The 19,857-nt window shown below is 36.6% G+C and overlaps 1 protein-coding gene across 2 annotated transcripts in view; it reads left to right on the top strand.

Moving 5' to 3' along the window:
* The window catches only part of ZNF652 (zinc finger protein 652), a 56,416-nt gene that overhangs the window by 11,918 nt on the left and 24,641 nt on the right, over positions 1-19,857 (top strand). For both annotated transcript variants that reach the window (XM_070767490.1, XM_070767489.1), the window contains exons 2-4: positions 14,216-15,338; positions 18,221-18,368; positions 19,439-19,554. In XM_070767490.1, the coding sequence (XP_070623591.1) occupies positions 14,433-15,338; positions 18,221-18,368; positions 19,439-19,554 (1,170 nt within the window). In that variant the 5' untranslated portion in view covers positions 14,216-14,432. The remainder of the gene's footprint in view (positions 1-14,215; positions 15,339-18,220; positions 18,369-19,438; positions 19,555-19,857) is intronic.

Raw genomic sequence — 19,857 nt, 5'->3', positions numbered from 1 at the left:
TGAGAGAGAGGCAGGGGAGGGAGAGAGAGAGAGAGTATAAGTATGAAACATATCTGAAGACAGAAGCAGAAAATAAGCGAGCAGCCATGCATCCAGTGATCAGATAAAGCCAATAGTTGTTGGCAGGGAAGTTTACTCTTGTTTATGAAGAAGAATTCCAGTTGTTGCAGGGAAATCTTCATTGGAATAAAGCAGGACTTTGGGTTGAGGCCCACAATGTTCTAGGAAGTATATTAATGTTATTTTTAAGAACAAACACTATGTTGACCCAATAATATTCTTTCTGCTTTATTTACATTCTTACATTTCAGGTGGAAAGATAACTGAATCCAGAATTAGATTTAGCAATGAAACTTTGTTTTTAAGAAATTAGATAATTGTGTTCAATAGAATTGCTTTTCTAGGAATGTTGTGTAAGATTACTAAGATTTACAATATTGTTTACGTTTATACCACAGGTTTTTGTACAAATTAAATACTTGGGTTTATAAAATATTGCAGATGAAAAACACTAAAAAAAACTTGATTTACTAAAATTTTCCTTAATTCTAAATGTTGTCCTTATTTCCTGTTTTAAGTTAACTTTTTTTACATAAGATACTAGTACATGCATTCTTTATCACCATCATACAGGTAGTTCTCAACTTATGACTGCAATTGGGACTGGTTTTTGGTCACACATGACAGGACCTGATTTTATGATATTTTTTTGCTGTGATTCTTAAATGAATCACCATGGTTATTAAGTAAATCTACAGTTATAAGTGCAAACCCAAAACCCTCTTCCAAAAGTGTGCTTGGCAAAAACTGGCAAAAAACATTGCAAACCACGATCACACGACTGTAAGATGCTGCAACTGGTCAAAAAGGTGAATTGGTCATCAAACACTTGAAATGCGGGAGTGAAATGACATTTTACAGCAGCTGAAGTGCTTTGTGAGCTATAAAACAACTCCAGGGCTGCTGTAATTTCAAATGGTTGCTAAGAACCAGTCGTAAATTGAGGACTTATGAAATTATTAGCATCCTCGATAATTATGCTAATGTTTAATCTCAACAATATAAAAATAATCATTTGGTAATTTTTATTTGCTTTCCTTTTTTTACAAGTACATAAGACATTTTATTATTTTTTAAAATTAATGACATTTTGCTTGCTTATTTAGGCTATCAATATTTTTGATAAATTCCTGATTTAGTTTTATTTACAATAGGACCATTTATTTATTTATTTATTAATCAGATTTGTATGCCGCCCCTCTCCGCAGACTCGGGGCGGCTCACAGCAATCGCCATACAATGTAAACAAATCCAATATTTAAATTAATTTTAAAACACCACGAGTTAAAACCAATCATACACACTAACATACCATACATAAATTTTTGTAAGCCTAGGGGGAAGGGAACATGTCAATTCCCCCATGCCTGACGACAGAGGTGGGTTTTAAGGAGCTTACGAAAGGCTAGGAGGGTGGGGGCAACTCTGATATCTGGGGGGAGTTGATTCCAAAGGGTCGGGGCCGCCACAGAGAAGGCTCTTCCCCTGGGTCCCGCCAAACGACATTGTTTAGTCCCATGGTACGCGTGCCACTGGTGGCACAAAACACCTTCTCTGTGGGCACATGTGCCTTTGCCCCAGTTCAGCTCCACCGAACCTGCGCATATAACTCCTGCTGGCCATTTGGTTGTTGGGTCTCTGTCGTGCATGTTAGGGATGTGTGCAAGGGCCACAGGTGCATGTGAGGAGAGCATACGCAAGCATGGGGTCAGGGCATGTGCAGGGTGCATCCATAAAAGTAGGGACATGTAAAAATCCCATATGTGAATGTGGGGGGGAATGTGCGGGAGGTGGGGTGCTTGAATGAGCGGGGTGCAAGTGGGGGGGCCTGCACGCACATTGCATTTTGGGGGGGTTGGGTATGTGCACACTTTGGGCATTCAGTCCAAAAAAGGTTAGCTGTCAATGCAATAGGATACTGTACTTCACACTATGTTCTGCAAAATGCTATGGTTCTGTGACTAATGAGAGGAAAAATCACAACGAAGATATTTTTTTAACATACAACAAAAGAAAAGGGGCTTGTTGTTCAAGCCTGTGATTCTCACTATGATTGCCATTTTGAGGATTGGAATTCTGGGATTTAAAAAAGCTAATTTGATTTGTAAGAAAATTACTTAATTGGGTCTTTCAGCCTAAAAAAATATAATTGATTATACAGCTCTGTCAGGAAAAAATATTAATTCAAGGTAATGAAAACAATTATAAAATAGTTACAGTTATTTTTTATTATAAATAAGTACATTGAATTCATTTTTTTCCAAACTGCATTCATAATCCATACATTCATAATAATGTATATCAAATCAAAAGCTATGGTTTTTTGCTTGGAATGAGTGATGGCAACTGGCTGAAAGAGATCAAGTTAACATAAATTTAAAATTATTTGAACTGGCATACTGTAGGCATAATTTATGTATTGTACTGCAGTGAGTTTAATATGCCTCACAGATACATCTTTCATGAGAAAGTGTTATGGATGCTGGCTAGGACATCTCAAAAGAAAAAATAATGTAAATCTAAGAAAATTTAAAAACAGGTTAAACTTTATTAATGTGCAGAAAATTGGATTGCAGTTTAAGGAAATAAAGTTGATAGAACCAAACACAATTTAAAGATTGTTAGAGATAGAATAGAGTACTTCGTGTATTTTGAATGTCCATTTATATCCGGAAAAATGGAGTCAAAAGGCATCTACATGGAGGGAAGTATACAGTGGAGTACCCTAAGCCTCTGTTTTAGGCCCAGTCCTCAATATCTTCATCAATGACTTGGACAAAGGGATAGATGGGGAACTCATTAAATTTGCAGAAGACACAAAACTGGCAGGAATAGCCAATTCTTCAGAAGATAGACACAAGATACAGAATAATCTTGACAGACTTGAACATTGGGCACTATCAAACAAAATTAAATTCAATGGTGAAAAAAGTAGGTTTCTACATTTAGGTAACAAAAACAAAGTGCGCACGTACAGTATATGTGGTACTTTGCTCAATAGTAGTAACTGAGAGGGATCTTGGAGTCCTGGTGGACAGCTATTTAAATATGAGCCAGCAATGTGCAGCAACTGCCAAAAAAGCCAATACAGTTTTAGGATGCATTAACAGAAGGATAGAATCAATATCACTATATTTTGCCTTGGTAAGGCCACATTTGGAATGCTGCATTCAGTTTTGGTCACCACAATGTAAAAAGGATGTTGAGACTCTAGAGTGCAGAGAAGAGCAACAAAGATGATTAGGGGACTCGAGGCTAAAACATATGAAGAACGTTCACAGGAACTGGGTATGTCTAGTTTAATGAAAAGAAGGAAACATGATAGCAATGTTCCAATATCTCAGGGGTTGCCAGAAAGAAGCGGGAGTCAGAATATTCTTCAAAGCGCCTGAGGGTAGAACAAGAAGCAATGGGGGGAAACTAATCAAGGAGAGAAGCAACTTAAAATTAAGGAAAAAATCCCTGACAATTAGAACAATTGATCAGTGGAACGACTTTCCTCTAGAAGTTGTGAATGCTCCAACACTGGAAGTTTTTAAGAAGATGTTGGATAACCATTTGTTTGAAGTAGTGTAGAGTCTCCTGTCCAAGCAGGAGATTGGACTGGAAGACCTCCAAGATCCCTTCCAACTCTGTTGTTGTTGTTCTTAGGTATACATTTTTATTGTTTTTTCACACCTTACAGAGATTCAAATTCACATACCTCAAATTAGAATACAATACAATATAATACCAAATGTCAAATTCTTAATCCAAATTTCCTAATTATTTATCCAAGTTATTCTGGTACATATCATTCATCTTGTGCTACCTCCTTTTCAAATCCTATCATCAGGATTTCAGATATTCTCCTTCGCCCTGATTTGAATTCAAAGTGCCTTTAGCTCTCTCAATTTCTCGTGGCTATTTGCTGTTTGTCTGCCAAAACTGTGCCGTCGTGCTACAATCCATTTCTTATATTCTTACATTCATTCTTACTTTTTGAAAACCCTCATCTTATCGTAACTGCCCTTAATAAAAGAAATTTCCAAATTTACTTCTCTTTATATCCCAGGAAGGAAAGAAAAGATAACCATACATATCAAATCTTAAATTAATTATAACAATATCAATATACATAGGAGGAAAAGTTGTGTTTTAAAATTTTAAAAAATGTATTTCCCATTCATTTCATTTCTTTCATTCTGTAGTCCACAGTCAGTGGGTTGACCTCCGTCCGTCAACCAATCAGGACTGAGCCCATGTTATAAAAGCTCAAATTCGGTCAGTCTTCCCACTTTTTTCTTCAGTCGTCAGCAGGATGTGTGTGGTCAACTCACTGTCTGTTACTTCACCTTTATTTCTATCCTCTTCCTTACTTTCCAGGTAAATCCTTAAATTTTAAAAATAATAATTTTTAAATAATAATAATAATTTTTAATAATAATAATAAATACGGTAGCTAAATATGCTATGTATATTATTTTATCCTTCAATTTTGCAGTCCACAAAAATAATTCTATGAAGTAGATAGGGCTCAGGGAAAGTGACTGTTACTGGGAAAGTTACCCAGTAAACATGATTGAATTTGAGTCCAATTTCTAATCTCTCACTGTACAGTGTATACAGCGACATCTTAACATCTTAAGCTACATTTAATTGCATTCAGTGTAAAGAAGCAAATAAAGCATCCATAATTTGAATCCAAGCAAATTTGCTTCTAACATAAATTAAGCAGTACAATCTCTGTATTCACACAAGCAATATGAAAATATGTCCTGCAAAACACATAAAATTCCCTGAAAATCTGTACCCTCCGGGATGTCAAACATTCTCAGCAGAATATCACTAGACCACGTGGAGTGGCGCCTAAATCCATTCAATTTTCAGGAGATAATGTACCTATTCAGCCTCTCAGAAGTGGATCTGTTTGCTATCCTTGCTAATGCCCAATTACCAAAGTTTTTCGCCAGGTTTGCGACTTAGGAAGCAGAAGGAACTAATGCCCTCTGCAGCCCATGGCCTCCAGGGCTGCTGTATGCATTTCCACCCCTGCCATTCATTCCCTGTATGATCAGGAAGATCCTGGCAGAGAAGACGGATGTTGTAGTTCCCCATTGGCCCAGGAGGCTTTCATTTGCAGACCAGGTAAACTTCTTGGTGACATGATCTTGGAGGATCCCTCAGAACTCAAATCTCCCTCAGCCAGGGGGCTCTGGTCCACCCAGACCCACAATTGTTCCAGTTGATCACCTGGTGCTTAAGCAGGGCGTTCTGCATCAGGACAATTTCTCCAGGGTACTTAGGATAACCCAGGCTTCCAGACATCCCTCCACTTCCCACATCTATGATGCCACCTAGGGAGCCTTTTGCAGGTGGTGCACCAAGGCAGACATTATCCCAACAGCCACTTCTATGGCCCAAATCCTGGAGTTCCTCCAGGATGGACTGGACAGAGGACTCTCGTCTAACATTATTAGGAGGAAGGTAGTGGCTTTGTCTTCTGTATTGGCTTATGGATGGCTGAAATCCCTCCTTTTACATCCTGTGGCTTGTAGATTTCTCCGGGGAGCCAACAACCTCTGTCCTCTGGTAGTACCCAGGTACTGTACCTGAGACCTGTCCAAAGTCTTAAATTCACTCACTGTGGCTCCGTACAAAACTTAGTCGGCCCAGCCTGTGCTACCTTACCTGTAAGTTGGCGTTCTTTGTGGCCAAGCTGGCCATTCGGTCAGTAAGGAAAGATATGTGTGTACAGTATTTCATAAGGACAGGGTGGTTTTGCATTTGGATTCCTCCTTCATCCCCAAAGTGAACTCTTGGTTCCACAGGGCAGAAGAGCTGATTCTACCTAACGTTTGCCTAGAACCAATCCATCCCTTAGAAAAACAGTGGCACACCTTGGACATGAGGAGGGCTCTCTGCATATACCTCATTTGAACTGCATCTATGAGGAAGACAAAGTCCTTATTTAATGCATTCCAGCCCGTCACATTAAGCAACAGGATGTCACCCTCAACTGTGGCTAGATGGTTGCTGTCTACCATTGCAAAGGCCTAAGAACTGCAGGAGCTTCATTTACCCAAGGGGATTACTGCTCATTCTACATGCAGTGCAGCCACCTTGATGGCAGGGGCCACTCAAGCTTCCATCGAAGAGGTCTACCATGCAGCCACCTGGTCCTCCCCGTCTCCATTTATTAGACATTATAAATGAGACATCTACACATCTGCAGATGTGGCCTTTGGCAGATGGGTGCTTCAAAAAGTCCATGAGTACCAGGAGTGGCTGGACCAGACCACAACCCTCCTGAAAGGACAACCAGCTTTGGTATGTCCCATTCTTGAATGCTATATCCACGATTATGGAGAAGAGGTGTTGGTTTACCTGATATGCTCCTTCTCATGGGGGTGGATATAGCATACAGTCCCACCCTGTTGGCAGTCTGGTCGGTGATATGTTGGAGGAGGACTTTACTTCATTGACCATTGGCATGTCAGTCTGTCTTTCATCTGTCAGTCAGAAGCTGGAAGTGATAGCAACAGAGGCTTGTCCTCAATAGCTCTGGCAGACTCAATCCAATCAGCTTGGAAGACGAGGTCAACCCATTCCTGGATGCTATATCCACCCCCACAAGAAAGAGCACATCAGATAAAACAATCTCCCTTTTCCTCAACGGCTGGTTGAATTGCTAATACAGTATACCATAAACTTGTATTATTTAAAATACATGTATAAACAGGTATGAGTACACTCAAAACATGTTTTAAAGTAAGAAAAAGTATTTTGCCTACTAACTGCTAAGTTTTTGAACAAAGTCTACTTGTTGAGCTATTTGTTGTGGGCAAGTTGTCAAACACAAAATGTGTGTACTGGACAAACAGCATTAAGACAAAATTTGGGACCAGTAGCCAGGAAGTTATATTTGAGAAATGATATTTATCTCTTAATATGGAATATGTTAAAATTCATTGTTCATAACAAGTGAATCCAAAATCAGTATCCCTGCTTCTATCCAATTTTGGGGTTTTCTCATAAAGTCAGTTTGGTATGAGAAAAGGGTCAATTTTTTTTTAAAAATCAGACATTCCATTCCATAACTTCCTGACTAACATAATTGTTTCCAGAGATACCAAACGTTCGCATATTTTGATCATAATCCTGTCTTTCAAATGAAAGCTGCTGTATATATTTTCCAGAATTGCCCAGTCAAAAACCCAATTATTTGCTTCCAGTATTTAATACTAGAAGATAAGCATAATGGTATAGGTTTGTAAAAATTTATAAAAACAAATCCTGATTAACTGATACTGCATTTTTCGGAGTATAAGATGTCCCTTTTTACCCCCCCAAAAGAGGGTGACAGGTTCGGTTCATGTTATAGACCAAACGTAACCCCGCCCAGCCATCCCATTCTTTGGTCTTCCTGCCAGCAATTTACCTCCTTGCAGCAAACCGCAGCAGAGCCTGCTTAGCACAAGCCACTGGGGTGGGGTGGGCCCTCCACCCCATCCCCATTGATTGAAGTTGCTGGCAAGCCCACCTACTAAAATGAAAGTGAAACTAAATCTGTACAGAAGCAAATTGCCTCTGTATGGGAATCAGACTGTACTGAAACTGGCTGTTTGTTTTTTTGATGCAAGGAGATAAGTCAATAACTATGAATGCCTATCAAATGTTCAAATTATTAGACTTATTTTTTAAAGACTGCTTTATTATTAACTTAACAAAATGAAGAAGCTTTTTAAAATAAATGTTTGATCGGAAGATGCTCATATATTCTTTTAAAAAGCAGGGAATACTTCCAAAAAGCCACATCAATTTTTAAGATCTGCAAAAGTATAATCTAAAATATAACAATGATCTGAAATATAACAGTGTCCTGTTTTAATATTAACATAATGCAGCTTTAGTATTAAGATAAGGCAGTTAAGCCATCACTTAGTCATGTTTGGAGTAGATCTATTTAAATAATTGGGAGGAGTTAGTGTGATTACCTTTAAGAAAACTTTCTGAGATTAATATACTGCCTTAATGTTCATTTCTGCAATTCTTTGCTATTTCTATGAGTCAGGCACACATGCACAGAAATAGACAGAAAACAGTGTATATCATCTGTTTGCTGTTTGGCAAATTGCTAGGAGCAGAGGCCTTTTTTCCTTGTTTTCCTCCCCCAAAACTAAAATACGTCTTATACTCTGGTATATCTTATACTCCAAAAAATACAATAATTGTACTTTCTGTAAAGATGTTCTAGGAATCAAATATAGTGGTGGGGGGGAGAGGCCTGTAATTGACATCATAGGTAGACCTCAACCATGAGAGACAACATGAGAAAATACATCCAGAAAATCACATTGTCTGATTTTTAATGAATTTATTTCCAAATTATGGTGGAAAATAAGTATTTGGTCAATAACAAAAGTTCATCTCAATACTTTGTTGTTGTTATTATTATTATTATTATTATTATTATTATTATTATTGTTTGGATTTGTATGCCGCCCCTCTCCGAAGACTCGGGGCGGCTCACAACAAGTGTAAAACAAATCATAAATAATTCAATTAATTAAAATATTTAAAGATTTAAAAAAACCCATATACTAACAGACACAGTTATATATTCTTTGTTGGCAATGACAGAGGTCAAACATTTTCTGTAAGTCCTCACAAGGTTGGCACACACTTGCTGGTATGTTGGCCCATTCCTCCATGCAGATCTCCTCAAGAGCAGTGATGCTTTGGGGCTGTCGCTGGGCAACACGGACTTTCAACTCCCTCCAAAGGTTTTTTTATAAGATTGAGATCTGGAGACTGGCTAGGCCACTCCAGGACCTTAAAGTGCTTCTTACAAAGCCAGTCCTTCGTTGCCCTGGCGGTGTATTTGGGATCATTGTCATGCTAAAAGATCCAGCCACGTTTCATCTTCAGTGCCCTTGCTGATGGAAGGTGGTTTGCACTCAAAATCTCACAATACATGGCCCCATTTATTCGTCCTGGTCCCTTTGCAGAGAAACCGCCCCAAAACATGATGTTGCCACCCCCATGCTTCACAATAGGTATGGTGTTCTTTGGATGCAACTCAGCATTCTTCCTCCTCCAAACATGACGAGTTGTGTTTCTACCAAACAGTTCTACTTGGTTTCATCTGACCATATGGCATTCTCCCAATACTCTTCTGAATCATCCAAATGCGCTCTAGAAAACTTCAGGTGGCCCCGGACATGTACTGGCTTAAGCAGGGAGACAGGTCTTGTACTGCAGAATCTTGAGTCCCTGGCGGCGTAGTGTGTTATTGATGGTAGCCATTGTTACGTTGGTCCCAGCTCTCTGCAGGTCATTTACTAGGTTCCCCCATGTGGGTCTGGAATTTTTGCTCACCGTTCTTGTGATCATTTTGACCCCACGGGATGAGATCTTGCGTGTAGCCCCAGATCAAGGGAGATTATCAGTGGTCTTATATGTCTTCCATTTTCTAATTATTGCTCCCAGTATTGATTTCTTCACACCAAGCTGTTTGCCTATTGCAGATTCAGTCTTCCCAGCCTGGTGCAGGGCTACAATTTTGTTTCTGGTGTCCTTCGACAGCTCTTTAGTCTTCACCATAGTGGAGTTTGGAGTGTGACAGTTTGAGGTTCTGGACAGGTGTCTTATACTGATAACAAATTCAAGCAGGTGCCATTACTACAGGTAATGAGTGGACGACAGAGGAACCTCTTAAAGAAGAAGTTACAGGTCTGTTAGAACCAGAAATCTTGCTTGTTTGTAGGTGACCAAATACTTATTTTCCACCATAATTTGCAAAGAAATTCGTTAAAAATGAGACAATGTGATTTTCTGGATGTGTTTTCTCATGTTGTCTCTCATGGTTGAGGTCTATCTATGATGTCAATTACAGGCCTCTCTCATTTTTTTAAGTGGGAGAACTTGCACAATTGGTGTCTGACTAAATACTTTTTTTCCTCACTGTAACTATTTTTAAACAAATAATTTATTTTCTGAAAACTTCAAAGAGCATTATATAAACCTATCAAAATTTAAATTAATGTTGGAATAATGTTCATTTTACAGAATACAAAATAACAGAATTGGAAGGATCTTGGCAGGAAGTCTCAAATAATCCCAAAGAAATGGCTGTCCAATCTCTTTTTTAAAAACCTTAATATCTGAAGGCAAGATATTCCACTGATTATTTGTTGTCCGAGGCAGGCAATTTCTTCTTAACTCTAAATTGGATGTCTTTGTTAATCTCCCATCCATTATTTCTTGTCTTGTCTTCAGGAGTTTTGGAGAATAGGTTGATCCCTTCCTTTCAGTGATAGTCTCTCAAATATTGGGAGCCTGCTGTCATGTCACTCCTAATCCTTCTCTTTGTTTTTAGACTAAATATTCCCAGTTCTGCAAATGTTCATTGTACAGTTTAGCCAAACTCCTAATCATTTTTGTTACTCTTTTCTGCGTTCTTCTTAGATTCTCCAGAGAGGGCGGAGACAGCAGTCAGTGAGTTGACCCTCTGAAATCTCAACATCTTTTTTTGTATTGTTATGACCAAAACGTGATGCAGTATTAGAAATATGGCCTTATCGGTGTAGCATAAAGCAGTACTGCTTCATGTGATCTTAATATTATCCCCGTATTGATGCAGTGTTCACTTTCCCCAAAGGGGTATCAATATCTAAGATATGTTATTTATTACATATTAATAATATATAATAAATAATATTACATATTAGTAACTGCGTTATATCCTTTGGAATATAATGCATTTGGTACAAATACAAAATTGATATAAATTAAATGGATAAGTAACTCAATTTTTACATATTGGCATCAATTTTCGGAGAAGAGCTGCATACAAGTCTAATAAAAAATAATAATATTAATTCTGATTTGACATTATAACATTATATACAGTATATTATTATACACCATATTTTTCGGAGTATAAGACGCACCCTTTTCCTCCCTAAAAGAGACTGAAAATTCAGGTGCGTCTTACACTCTGAATGCAGCTTTTTTTGAAGCTTTTTTCCCCCAGCCCTAACTAGGTACTAACAATCTTCCCAGCTCTTACCTTGCAGGTTCTTTCATTGTTAGTCTCTGATAAGAATGTTTTCCAAGCTCTAAGTCTTTGCAGAGTTTTTTTCTACTACAGTAATCCCTCGTTTTTCACGGGGGATGCATTCCAAGACCACCCGTGAAAAATGAATTTCTGTGAAGTAGAGGAAAGATATTTTTTTATGTATTTAACAAGTATTTGGACTTTTAAAACCCACCCTTTGCATTAAACAGTCATTCTATAATGTTTCTCAGCTGGAACTACATGTAATATCCTACCAGTTTCTTTAATAGAGTACAGTAGTACTGTAGAAAAGTTTTATAAATTTTCAATGGATTTAAAATTTTCAATGGATTTAATGGATTTAAGCCCCCTTTAAAAACCGGTGAAGTAGCAAATCTGCAAAAGATGAACTGCGAAGTAGCGAGGGATTACTGTAACTTGCTCCAAGTAAGTTTCTTTCCAGCCCAAACCAGGTGCTAATGAGGTTCCCAGCTCTCATCGCTTGCAGGCTCTCATTATTTCTCTCGGCTAAGAATGTTTCCCAAGCTCTGTCTTTACAGGGGGGTTTTCATTGCTCTAACTTGCTCCAAATGTTTCTTTCCAGCCCTAACCAGGTGTTAATGATGTTCCCAGCTTTTATCCGCTTGCAAGCTCTTTCACTGTCACTCTCTGCAAAGAATGTTTTCCAAGCCCTAAGTCTTTGCATTTTTTTTAATTGCTCTACTTGCTCAGAATTTTTCTTTCCTGCCTTAACCAGGTTCTAATAATGTTCCCAGCTCTTGCTGGCTTGCAAGCTCTTTCATTGTTACTCTCTCTAAATAAGTTTTTTTTTAAAAGCCCTAACCAGGGGATTAAATAATGTGCTGAAACTGACCAGACTAAGGATGCCAGCCAGATGAATATCTGATAAGCAGATTCTTTTCCCTATTTTCCTCCCCAAAAACTAAGGTGCACCTTATACTCTGAAAAATACGGTAACTGAATAAAATTGTAAAAATTTATAATTTATATTCATTGTTTTATAGATTTCCTATTGGAAGGATTACCCTAGCTCTCCTTATTTTAAATGATTAGCCAATACATTGCTGGATCTTTTATTATTCTCCCAATATCTGCTGTGGATATGTAAACATAAATTTTGTCAGTGAGTGGAAAGAAGCAGAAGATAAGAGTTAGTAGAGAGGTGATGAATGGAGGGGAGAAAAGGAGTAAGAAAGTAGGAAGAGGAGATGAAGGTTGAGGGAGGGGAGTGTAGGGATCGACTGAAGAATAGGAGTTGAAAATGGATGCAAAATAAGATATTGGTTTATAAAAAATTGAAAATGTATATGTATGTCATTGATATATTTTAAGGCATATTGTGTGTTGTTATAAAAATGAAGTTTGTGGAGAAAAATAAAATAAAAACTTATTTTAAAAAAATCTGTCAGCTGTGACATTATAGGTGTTAATACATATTTCTTTTCCAATATTTGTATAAAACTGTAGATGGTTATCTAGCGATAAATGTTTCCATTCATGTTACAAATATTTTCCCTTTTATTTAAAATTTTTGTATTGTGTATAACCTTTAATTCTATCGCAAATGATATGCTTTCCATTCAAAATTTGGACACTTGGTATTTCTGAATTCAAATCAAAACTTTGTGGGATCTCTACCAGCATTTTTTACTCTGCTATACTTTTTGGCTTTTTTGTTAGAGTACTGTTTATTTTATTTTATTATTTTTGACAATATGTGTATCATTGTCAATATTATCTTGTGTTTTGCTCTTTTTTTCTTTTGGTTATTAATTAAGAAGCAAAAGCTACTTTTTAAAGTCATCTTTTCATCAAATTTTCTGTCTATTGAATGGGAGGAAATATTTTTGAATGGACTACACTACAGTACAATATTTGTGATTTCAGGATAAAAAACAAGAGACTTGCTACTCCTATTATTCAGTATGGCAGAAATTGGAAATATTTTGAATTTTGTTCCATTGAAACAGCCAAGGTCAAGCCTTTCAAATTTGGAACAGAACTTTTATTTGTCAATTTATATGCCCTTCAATCAAAGAGTGGATCTAGGAGACTTACCCAACAGAGTTAAATTATATGTTCACTTGTAAAACTTTATCTTGCTCATTTTCTCGTCCTCTGGCTATAAAAATGTGGCGGAGATTATTAGATAGAAATAACAGCAAAAATCATGAAAAAATTAACAGAAAAATATATGATCTGCATAGATAGCTGACCCAGATATGTTCCCTACCTGAAAAAAATATTGAGCAAGTCACTCTCTTGCGTCAAGTCTTTATGCATGGGTTATATATTATGCTTTTTCTCAGGAACAGCCTATCTCCTGAGGTAAAGATTGCTTGTCTTGTCGTGGCTTTTTTAGAATTTGGGAAAATGTGGCTTTTCCAAAATGTTGTGGGTTAACAAAAAGAAGAAAGAAATAGAATGTATTTATTGTCTTTATCCAAATGAGAAATCTACTAATCCATTTTTCACTTCTGAAAAAGAAAAGATGAAATTGGATTTCCTCTATTAATTCCTGATACCTCTGGTGAAAAGAATTAGGTAGCAAGTGATGAGAAAGACGTGAGAAGTAGATACCCAAATGATACTAGGTTTATTGACAACATAGAATCTCAGAGATTCCCATTTCATTAGGAACAATCATCATATTTCAAGATAAAAATACAAGATACAAATGTAGTTACAAACCTAGATTTTTTTGAAAATTGAAATTATAAATGTTCGTTATATGCAAGGTTCAGTGCTTTATCACTCCAAACATTTAATTACATCAATAATCTTACATAACTGCAAGAGCTACCTTGTAAGAGAATAGTAGAAGAAACTATTTTGCACCATCTTTTAACAATAAATCCAGTTCTTTTTAACTAGATGTAGCACCTTCTATTGCTCTAAAATTCAGATAATAGTATATATTTCCCCATTTTTATCCTGTAGATAATAAAATGATTAGCCTGTTATTAATAAAAATAGTTAATAACTGTTGGAGTAAATCCTGTACATCATTTATATTAAGCAATAGATTTTTCCAAGAATAACTTATTCCAGCTATGCTTAAGCCACTAACTTCGTTTTCTCCTTTTTTTCTAGACAATTTTTTCATCTGTTGAATGACAGCTTTCTTCCTGTGAACTGTTGTCGATGTCTTCGTACAATACAACCAGAGTTCCATGACCTACACGTGCTTTCCTGCTCTGCTCCCCAAAAACAGTCATGAGTTAGCTATTTCCCGATATCCATCTTGTTCCACAGGAGTTACTTCATTGATATTCTGGAATATAAGGTGCTCAATGAATCGAGAGCCCCCATGAATGAAACAGCCAGCTCTTGCCAGCAGATGGCTAAAAATTGCACCACACATGTAGCAGGGATGGCACAGGAGGACAGGGGTCAAGTACCACCCACTTTCTATCATGATGCCAGCCAGGAACTTGATTTGTCCACTAAGGTATACAAAAGAGAGTCTGGGAGTCCTTATTCTGTACTGGTGGACCCAAAAGCAAGTAAGCCACATCTTCATGACAGAGAGGAGCAGCCATATTTCAGGGAGGACAGAACAGTAGGAGAGGCCCGAGCCGTGAAAGAAGACAGGGAGAACTCTGACGACTTGCAGGAGGAGGACGAGGAAGAAGATGAAGTGACTTACAAAAGGGAGCAGATAATAGTAGAGGTAAACCTTAACAACCAAACATTAAATGTATCAAAAGGGGAGAAAGGGGTCCCTTCCCAATCCAAAGAAACTGCTGTTCTTAAGACCAGTAGTGAGGAAGAGGAGGGTGACAGTGGGGAGGAAGAGGCCACTGAAGACAGTAATGATGATGAGGAAAATGAGAGGCAGAAGAAAAAAGAGCAAAGAGAGGAAAATGATAGTGTTGCACAAAGGAGGACAAGGAGAGCTGCATCTACTGCAGCCACCACATCTTCTCCTACTTCCAGAACTACAAGGGGCCGTAGAAAGAGCATTGAGCCTCCCAAGCGTAAGAAGAAAGCTGCAAAGGAGCCCAAGGCACCTGTGCAGAAATCAAAGTGTGAAGAAAAGGAGACTTTGACTTGTGAGAAGTGCCCCAGAGTGTTTAACACACGCTGGTATCTGGAGAAGCACATGAACGTCACTCATAGGCGCATGCAGATCTGCGACAAGTGTGGGAAGAAATTTGTTCTAGAAAGTGAGCTCTCCCTTCACCAGCAAACAGACTGTGAAAAAAACATTCAGGTAGGTTTTTCTCACTGGTTTGGCAGATTTCCCTACCTTCTGCTGTCCCCTGGACACTTTGCAAGGCGGGAAATCCTTTGAGGAGGACAAGTTCCCAAACTTTTCTACTTTGATCAACATTTCCTCTTGCATAGTTAAGGAAATGGACTTGAACGGATGTGGGGAGGAGAGGGAATTATGCCTGGCTATAAGAGTTCTCTGCACAATCTTGCAAGAGAAATGGAACATCGGGTTCTAAACCTACATATATATATATTGTACATTGCTTAGTATTAAATGGAAGGTAAAGACACATTAGTTTAAAAAAATTAACCATTATGCAAGATATATAGACTTGCATATGTAAACAAGATTTGACAGCATGCACAACTAATTTGTAATAATGAAATTGTCTAAATCTTATTTAGCTATTAATTGTTTAGGAAATATATGACAATGAGACACTCATGTAAATTAAACAGCCTATTGTACTTTTCAGTAAATGTATCAAATATCCATTTGCTATTTACAGTGCTATGGATTGTTGTTAGATTTTGAAATAATTATTTAGAAATAAGTGACCTATATTTGGGGACTATTAATTCCTCAGAATCCTTTTGGAACTGCCTGAATGGGTACAGCTGGATGAATAAGAAATAAAGCATTCCACCAGAATAAACAAGCTCAAAACTATTCATATTGTCACAATTTTAAAAACAGTATTTTAGCCTACCTATTTGTCCATTTTATCAGAGATTGTTGTTGTTTCTATTACCAACATAAAGTTTGTGATCTTCACAAGAATTGTTACAAGAAAATGTTTCTTCTGCCTCCAGCTGTCTGGAATAGATGGGGGGGAGGTTAATTTACCCTTATAATCATGATGAAGTCAAACTATGGACTTTATGATCGCTAATGGGAGATGGGAAACAGCAGTTATAGCAGATCAATCAGACAGCAAGAAAAAAGTGGGTTTAGGTTCCATGTTTCGATAAAAGATACTAGTTGTGAATTATACACAGGTAATTCTAAATATTGGGAAACTAATAAATAAAATACACTGCATGTTTGCATGCATGTAATTTATTCAGATTAGTTCTTGGAATGAAACTGAATACAGTATAATTAGATAAATACCTACAAACTAGGTATTGTATACAGAGATTATAAGGGAACTGATAAAGCAAAGTGGTGGGGAACAGTTCCCTAACAAAAGTTCACTTGTTTAAAAAGCATATTTTAGTTAATTCCCCATAGAACTGGAGGTTGAATTCAAGTTAGTAGGTTAACTAATTAGCAAGGTGGTCCTATAGCTTATTCCTCCTAAGATTCTTGGTCCTGGAAATGACGCAGAATAAGCAAATCCAAGAGTCTTTGGACAAATACAAATTAAGAATCCTTATGTATATGGTTAGCATTAGTGTTGTTTAATAAATGAATCACCAAGATGTTTATTTTCAACTATAGACACTTTGCCTGAGTATATCAATATGGTAGCATTTAAACCTTTTCTAATCGATTTTGACTTTTTAAAAGAATTATTTCAAATAAGACATAAAAAATATAGAGTAACCTTTAAACATTCCTTCTGTGGGTCTGATATTTATCTTTCACTTACTAGCTATGAAATGTCCAGTCTTAATTATGTGATTGGTTTGCATTTGCTTCCTTGCTTCCTTCAGTGTGCTCATTGTAATTGCTGGGATCCCAGGTTCTGATTTAAACTGTCTCTTCTGTAAGCTGGATGTTATATTTCTCATATATGTGTGAACCCAGAGGAGTAAGACACAGATGATCCTCCTGCTACTGCTCTGTCCACTTATTGTTATTCCTTGTGCCAGCTTCAGCAATCCTCTGGCCCAGAATTCTTATGCTGTTATACCCTAAGAACTAGAATCCACTTACTTTTGTCTTCCAATTTGAATGGAAAATAAGAACGAATTATTTTCAGTCAGTTAATTCTAATCTGTATTTTGTAGTAGTTTTATTACCTTTAAAGTGCTTTAGACTAACTTTAAAAAAAATTATGGATCTTATCTTTTTTCGCTAAATGTGTTGCTTAAAATTATATTTTGCTAACTTACTCCTCTATGTTTCACACATTCTAAATAATTGATAATGTTCTGGTTTCTTGGCACAGAATTTAAATTTGGGGACAGAGAGAGCATTACTTTCTCGTATAACTGGTCTGCTAGGGTTATGGTAAGAGGTATTAATGACTACTTGCACTGAATAATGATATAAATTGTGTATATTTTTATTTTGCTTTGCTTTACTATCTTATCTTAAACAAGATAAAAATTAATTAGAAAGTATCCTTTCCAACTTAAATCAGTTAATACAAAATCACATTACTTTGTTTAAATATGATCTGTCATGATTTCGGTTGAAAGGAAATGTATAACCATTTTCTCTTATTTCCTATCCATAGTCTAACTTTCTATACTCCAAATAAGAAAAATAATTGTTTCATTTTGAGTAATTTACTGTAATCCTGCAATTCATGTTAAAAATACAAATGAGCTATTTTTTGATATCAAATATCATTTTCAAAGCTGGAAGGCTATCTCACTGAATTCAGTCAATATTCTTCTTCCACATCACTGCTCATTCCATTAATGTATTTTGTGTCTATGAAGGCCTGGTAGAAGCCTGCACGTTGCTGGTGATCTGCTCTTGAGGAAGCAGCAGGTGGCGATATAAGCACATGAATACGGTACTCAGTTAAATCTGTGGTTTCAGTGACAGAATGAACTGAGTGGCCTTTTAATACTTGTCACAGTGTACATACAGCTGCAGCCTTTTCCTTGTGTGTGTTCATTTCATTTGATTACAGCTTCCTGGTACCATCTGAAGTGAGCTTTGTTTAAATTATTCTTCTTTGTCCTGTCCACCCTATTCAGTGTGTTTCCTGTAATAAGTCATTCAAGAAACTTTGGTCCCTCCATGAACATATCAAGATTGTCCATGGATATGCAGAGAAAAAATTCTCCTGTGAAATATGTGAAAAGAAGTTCTACACCATGGCTCACGTGCGAAAGCACATGGTTGGTGAGTTTTTGCTGTCTGTTTTTGCATAGCATAGTGCTTCTTTCAGGTTTATGATTCTGATGTTCAGTCAACTGTCCATGTAGCATTTAAGTAGCTCCTTGTTTACAAATAGGTTAGTTATTTTTTAAAACACCTCTTTGTAACTATGCCCTTCTTATTCTCCATTAGTCATTACTGGAAAGGATAGAGAAAGCCATAGATAGCCTTTCAAGTAAAAGGGGAGATTTTGGCATCTCAGTCTGTCCAATGTAAAACATTATCATGTTATAATGTGGGAAATCTGTTTTAGATGCAATTAGAGAGTGAAATGGCACATTAGTTTATTTGTAATACAGAGATTTGGTGTTTAGTTAAGTGACATTTATTACTAGTTTTATAATTAAACTTCTGTACTTTGATGTGCATCTTCCTGAGTGCAAGCACTGGAGTTAGAGAATTTATACAATTCCTCTTGCCTTTGAAACTGAAATCTATATTTGGAAGAATTGAAGTTTATAATATTGGTAAAATGTGGGATACCTTCACTGTAAAATACCTATCCATAGATTTAAGTGATATAGGAAGAACATTTCCATGACAAGTTGAACTTCTTTTAAGGGTGAACTGAACTATTAAATTATTCTTACTTGGTTGAAATAATTTTGGCTTGGTAAGAAAACTAAAAATTTATCTTTGAACGTATGTGGGATATTGAGAAAGGGAGTTAATGAAACAGGGCACTATAGTCATATTATTACACAGAGTTTAATTATGTAGTTATCTGTGTACATGCCTACCATAATTTATAGTCAAATTATTTTTACTGTGTACCAAGCAGATTTCTATATTATAAGGCACAGTAAATAACATTTTTATTTCCTGAGTATTAATTGCTATTTCAAGTCCTTTTGTTTATATTATAATTTAATTACAACCACAGGAACCATTCTAATTGAATGACACCCTAATAAATACTAAATAAAATAAAAAGTCAACTGGATCCAATCTTATTTATGCTTAGAGTATACCTCTTGAAACCACTTAGACTTAAACTAGTTATGACTGACTTACTTAATTGACTGATATTTCAGCACATACTAAGGACATGCCATTTACATGTGAAACCTGTGGAAAATCTTTCAAACGCAGTATGTCGTTAAAGGTTCATTCACTACAGCATTCAGGAGAGAAGCCTTTCCGATGTGAGGTATGAGTTCTGCTCAATTATGAATTGTATAATTGTAAAAAAACAAGCATAAAATTATAGATATGTTAAAATTGAACAGACATGAACAATAAAATTTGTGCTACAGATCAAAGTTATCTCTTACCTAACATTCTGTTTCTACAATGACCAGCATACAAATAAGGATAATAACATGCTTACGCTCCACTGCAGAAAAATAGTTTTTGTCTCATGGTGTCTTGTTAACTCTATGGCAAAATAGATTATATATATATATCGATGATCAAAATTATAATATTTATCAATGCTTGAAAAGAAACCAAA

The sequence above is a fragment of the Erythrolamprus reginae genome, chromosome Z (assembly GCF_031021105.1).
Source record: "Erythrolamprus reginae isolate rEryReg1 chromosome Z, rEryReg1.hap1, whole genome shotgun sequence".
Lineage (NCBI taxonomy): Eukaryota > Metazoa > Chordata > Lepidosauria > Squamata > Dipsadidae > Erythrolamprus > Erythrolamprus reginae.
This window is presented reverse-complemented; position numbering and strand designations above follow the sequence as displayed.